Genomic DNA, 6,127 nt, shown 5'->3' on the forward strand with positions numbered 1-6,127 from the left:
GCCTCTGCCCAAGCCCAGGGTCACTTGCTAACTGCCTCTTCCACTGGGGCTGAGCCCCTGCAGCGGATCTCTAACGATCTCTCTCTGTGTACACAGGAAGTGGCACTGCCAAGCTTGGAGCTTCGTGGAAATTGTGCTCTCCCAAACTTGATGGGGCTATGTTGTCCTTGGCACAGCCTTGCCTGCGGTGCTTTTTACTTTGAATAGGAGCCAAGAAATTAATGTTTTTACTTACTCAACTAGAAGTGTCCTATGCAAATGAAGAGAGCAGGCTTGAATAGGGAAGCGGTTCAGAATGTGCCCAAATGGAATCCTTTTGAATTTTCATTCCTTGTAGTGAAAATAAACCTGTAAAGAAAAAACATTGTCAGCTAGGAGGCAGAGGCAGGTGGATCTCCATGAATTTGAAGCCATCCTGGTCTACAGAGCAAGTGTAGGTCAGCCAAGGCTACATAGAGAAACCCCCTGTCTGGAAAAACCAAACCAACCAAACACAACAAAACAAAATAAAACCCATTGTTTTATTATGTTTAAATGAGATTTATTTTATTGTGTTTTTAAAAGCAAATGTGGTTGATAAGCTCTTATTTGTCCTACTATTAAATTAAAACAAATCTCATCCTTGACACCTTGGGAAATATCAAAGATAACTTTTCCCACAGCCCAGAGAAACCTATGAGTAGAGCACAGGTCAGCCCTCTCTGAGCCTTCTGATCAGGAGAATTGGCAGCAACCTGTATAAACAACACCTTGAAGGTTTGATTTTGTCCTAAGATTTTCCTGCCTTGTCTCAAGTGCTCTAAGATTGGGTTTCAGTGACGATATGATAATGTCTTCTATAGTGACCTCCACTCTCTGTTACTGTAACAAAATGCTCAATGCAAGGTAACTATAAAGGAAAACAGATGGATGCAGCTCAGAACTCAGGTGACCAAAAGCCATAAGGTTGGGCGGTTCCAGTGCGGTGGCTTTGGAGCACATTCAGAAGGCGAAGGCCACACCATGTGAATCAGGAATCCAGAAAGAGCCTGGAGTCAGGTTCAGGTTTCAGAACCAACCTGTTCTTCCAAGATTTGAAGGTCCCAGGATAGTTATCTTGATTCCTAATATGAGCAGTTCCTCCAGAGTTGGGGGGAGAGGTGATGGAGGCCCCACTAGGCTCCTCCCATGTTGGCGACTAGGAACTTTTCCAGGAAGCTCTGCATCCACATACAAACCACACAGCCATGGACCAGTCTTTTTGGAGATTAACACAGCAGAGATCTGTTTGTTTGTTTGTTTGTTTGTTTGTTTTGCTTTGAATATTTTTTTAGATCATTTAATAGCCAACGGTGACCTTTAACCCCCATTTCTGTCTCTATCTTGAAGATGTTTAGATACCCACCTTGGGCCTACATCTTTGTTCATGGTTTTGATTATGAAGGAATATATTTCCAGGGAAGGCTAGACAAGTTGTGTAAACAGCATGAACAATATTCATTGGTAAGATAAATCATATCTAAAATTCAAGTTGTGTTAGTACATGCCTTTAATCCCAACACTTGGAGGACAGAGGCTGGTGGATCCTTGTGAGTTTAAGGCCAGACTGGTGTACACAGTAAGGCCTGTCTTTGAAAACAAAAACAAACAAATGCAAGCCAAAGCAATAAGAAGAGAAGGTAGTCCCTTTAGCTAGATTGGGGCAGCCATGGCTGCTGGGAATATGGTTGTTTTAATAATTCAACACTTCCCGTATGCCAGGCACAGTACTAGGTGCTTTGAATGCTACATCTGAAGCCACCGTCTTCAGGCTTTACTTAGGTCACTAACTGTGAGGAAGACAGATGGCTTTTCATTTCTGATCAGATGGAAGCCTGCGCTTGTCATGTGTTTCCCATGGAGGGGGATCTTAGACTTCTCAAGGTAACTTCCAGCTTTGAGAAGGACCATCTTGGGATAGGGGATGTGGCTCAGCTGGCAGCATTCTAGAAATCACCCAGCATTCAGGAAGAAGTCCTGGGTTCTGTCCCCAGGACTGCATAAAACTGGGCATGATGGCACAGCCTCATTATCCCAGCACTCAGCAGATGGAGCTAAGAGAAGTTCAGGGTCATCTTCAGCTATTTAGGGAGACTAAATTGGAGGCTAGACTGGGTTACATGAATGCCTGTGTCAAAAAACAAACAAGAACTGAAGATATGGCTCAGTGTCAAAGTGCATGAAGTACTCTTTTTTTTTTTTATTTTATTAATTTATTCTTGTTACATCTCAATGGTTATCCCATCCTTTGTATCCTCCCATTCCTCCCTCCCTCCAATTTTCCCCTTACTCCCCTGCCCTATGGCTGTTCCTGAGGGGGATTACCTCCCCCTGTATATGCTCATAGGGTATCAAGTCTCTTCTTGGTAACCTGCTGTCCTTCTTCTGAGTGCCACCAGGTCTCCCCATCCAGGGGATATGGTCAAATATAAGGCACCAGAGTACATGTGAAAGTCATACCCCACTCTCCACTCAACTGTGGAGAATGTCCTGTCCATTGGCTAGATCTGGGTAGAGGTTTGAAGTTTACAGCCTGTATTGAATAACCCAATTGAGAAATGGGGCTTGGAACTAAACAGAGAATTCTCAACAGAAGAATATCAAATGGCTGAGAAACACTTAAAGAAATGCTCAACCTCCTTAGTCATCAGGGAAATGCAAATCAAAACAACTCTGAGATTCCATCTTACACCCATCAGAATGGCTAAGATCAAAAATTCAAGCGAAACCATATGCTGGCGAGGATGTGGGGAGAGAGGAACACTCCTTCATTGCTGGTGGGAATGCAAACTAATACAGCCACTTTGGAAATCTATCTGGTGCTATCTCAGAAAAATGGGAATAGGGCTTCCTCAAGACCCAGCTATTCCACTCCTTGGAATATACCCAGAAGATGCTCCAGCACACAACAACAAAATTTGTTCAACCATGTTCATAGCAGCCTTATTCATGATAGCCAGATCATGGAAACAGCCTAAGTGTCCCTCAGTAGAAGAATGGATAAAGAAACTGTGGTACATATACACTGTGGAATACTACTCAGCTATTAAAAACAAGGAATTTCCGAAATTTGTGGACAAATGGATTGAGCTAAAAATGATCATAATGAGTGAGTTAACCCAGAAGCAGAAAGAGTCAAATGGTATACACTCACTTATATCTGCATACTAGCCCAAGGGGTATTTCCCATCAAAGTCTTCACTTACCAAGAAACTGAGACAGAGGGGAGGATATCCTATTGGGACTCTAGATGAGAGAAGCATGGGAAAATAGCAAAGTAGAAGGATCCAGTACTCTTGCAGAGGAGCCCAGCACCCAAGTCCACCACTCTACAACTACCTGCCAGCTCTGTGGGATCCAGTGCTCTCTTCTAGCCTCTGAGAGTACACAACACACACACACACACACACACACACACACACACACACACACACAAATCTCCTTACTGTAAGATACATGCTCTAGGCTAGACAAATGTGCCAATATTCTGGGCACATTTTCTTCTGTCCTCCATGGAATATCTGACATCAGATATTCCCAGTTGTCACACTGGGAGGTATCTGCTCCTAGTGTCCCATGCTGGGGATGTATATACAGACCAGGCACCAGGGCAGCTCCCACCACAGAGTGACAAGTCCCCCAAGAGCCAGTGGTACTCAGGGGAGAAAGGAGCAGATCTACTACAGTCTCAGAAAAAAAAAAAACAAACTCTCTAGCTGTGTGGCTTTGAATAGGTTGCTTGGCCTCTCTGAGCTTGGGCTGCTCAGATTAATATAAGTGATGTGTGAGAGATGCCCAGGGCTTGGCTTTGTACTGTCTGTGGTCCAAAGTGTGGAAGGAACATTGACCTTGGGCTTGTTTTGTGGTATTTGAATTTGATTGGATTTTATTATTTGTTGTCACTAGTTAACAAGCTTGCTGCTGTTGGCTTTGGTCCATATCCACCGCTATAATTTAGAAGGCTGTTGGCATCCTAGCATAGAGAGAGGGAGGGAGAGAGGGAGGGCGGCATCTTTTCTGCATTTGATATAAGGATGCCTTGCAACACTCTAGGCTTCTCAGTCTCCTGGAGACTAGGGAGGTGTATAAGGCTGGAGGGATCCATGTCCGCTCCCCATTATCTCTGCAGCTCCCTATGGGCCATGAGGCCCAATGGGCCTGTCTCTGCATGGTCTCTCACTTTCTCTTCAGTCCCCTGTGGGATACGAGGCCAGATGGGGGTCCCTGTCTCTGTGTCCCCCACTGTCTTCACAGTCTCTTTGAGATGTAAGGCTGAATGGGGTCATGTCCTTCAACTTCTCTGTAGTCTTTCTGGGCTGTGAGGCCAGATGGGGGTGCCTGTGTTTGCATGTCTTCCCTTCTTGCCATAAGAGTCTGTCCCTCTTTTAGAAACTGTTACAAATCTACTCTTCAAAGTGCTGAACCAAAAGGAGGGAAGAGCACGCTGGTTTGTTATCTCATGGCTAGATCCTATCTAAGGGTTGGATAGAGCTCAGATACTTCCCAGCCACTGTGACCCTGAAACCCCGCAGCTGCCCAGAGGCTCTCACACTCAGAAGGGACCCCAGGTGCTGGCACACTCTGTATCTCATGACACCAAATTCCTGATGATTTGGACATTTTTATTTAAAGCTACAAGGCTTGGTGGCAGAGCTCTTATCTGGGGAAGGTAAAGATCTAGGTTTGATGCCCAATATTGAAAAAAACAATTTTCTTTTGTTGTCTTTCATTTTATTGGTACTTTGTTTTAGAACTTATTTGTACTAGTACTAGTATTTTGCTTTCTTTCATTTTAAAGTAGCTGGCCCTGAGTGGGGGGCACGGGGTGAAGAAACACTCTCCCTCATGGACCCTCTACAGCCCTCCTTCTGTGACCATAGGCTTCTAGGCCTAGGTCCCTGAGTCATCTCTTTTTCTTGGGAAGTCCCCAGCAACCCTCAAGCCTATCCCTAAAGCACCCCCTCCTTTCTTGGAATTGCAGCAGCCTTTCTCAGGCCAGTGCTGCTTGCTGTGTCCCCGTGTGGCCATTCTTTCTGGGCTCACAGCCGGCTCACATAGTTTCCTAAGGCTTTTCCACTTCCATGGAACTGCAGGCATTCCTCAGGCCTCACAGTGTGAGCTGAGCACAGGGCTTTCACTGCAAGTGTTTCCCAACAGCACCACCTCAATAGTCACCCCCAAAACTCATCCCAGTAGTTCCCCCAAAGCTCTCCACAATGGTTTTCCCACAACAGCTCCCCTCCCAACAGCTCTCCCCTTCCAACAACAGTTCTCCCTGGACAGTGGCTTAAGCAAAGAAAACCGTTAGCTACCATACTAGCCAAGGTTGCATAGTGGCTTCAGCAGCTGCCTGACGACGCAATCCTCTGAGGTTTTCTTGGCATCCCTCTGACTGCCTCCAAACTGCCATCATACCCCTAACATCCCTTTCTCACTTCCTTTCAGGAAAAGGGTAGAGGGCAGAGGGTGACTTCCATACCTTGGCATCTTTGTCACAAAGGGAGAATGGTTTGTGAGGCCAGCTGGCCTCTTTCTGGCCAGTTTTGTCTCAGGACCAGCAACCAGCAAAGAGATGAGGAGACAAAGCTCAGGCCAGTCAGGACAAGTTCCAAATAAGACTTGTATAAAGTACTGATCACCCTGTTCTGGTTAAGCTCTGGCATCCAAACTCTTCACGAAATCAGTTTGTCCACTGCGGTATCTCTGATATCTAGAATAATGCCAGGAATCCAACAACTAGCCCCTGACGGAATGTGAGGACAGAAGGAATGCATGAATGAACACACGGGTCCTGATGGTGGGGTGGGTGTCCACTGCCCCCGGCAGCTTCCACTTCCAGTCTAACCAGCATGGTGCTTATAGGTGACTTGACCTCTGACCTTGATCTGTGTCTTTTCTCCCAGGGAGGGAGCCACTACTGGAGGCTGTCCTTGTGCCAATGAGCCTTCCCAACACCTCCTCTGCTTTTGAAGACAAGATGTGTGAGGGGAACAGGACGGCCTTGGCCAGCCCTCAGCTGCTGCCCCTGGTGGTGTTTCTCAGTAGCATCTCCCTGATCACCGTGGGCCTCAACCTGCTGGTGCTGTACGCTGTGCGCAGTGAGCGCAAG

The 6,127-nt window shown here is 46.2% G+C and overlaps 1 protein-coding gene across 2 annotated transcripts in view; it reads left to right on the forward strand.

Annotated features, from left to right (window-relative positions):
- Hrh1 (histamine receptor H1) overlaps window positions 1–6,127 on the forward strand; it is an 86,562-nt gene that overhangs the window by 78,280 nt on the left and 2,155 nt on the right. For both annotated transcript variants that reach the window (XM_051155104.1, XM_051155103.1), the window contains exon 2: window positions 5,922–6,127. This exon is cut by the window's right edge and continues 2,155 nt beyond it. In XM_051155104.1, the coding sequence (XP_051011061.1) occupies window positions 5,957–6,127 (171 nt within the window). In that variant the 5' untranslated portion in view covers window positions 5,922–5,956. The remainder of the gene's footprint in view (window positions 1–5,921) is intronic.

This window comes from Acomys russatus, chromosome 13 (assembly GCF_903995435.1).
Source record: "Acomys russatus chromosome 13, mAcoRus1.1, whole genome shotgun sequence".
NCBI lineage: Eukaryota > Metazoa > Chordata > Mammalia > Rodentia > Muridae > Acomys > Acomys russatus.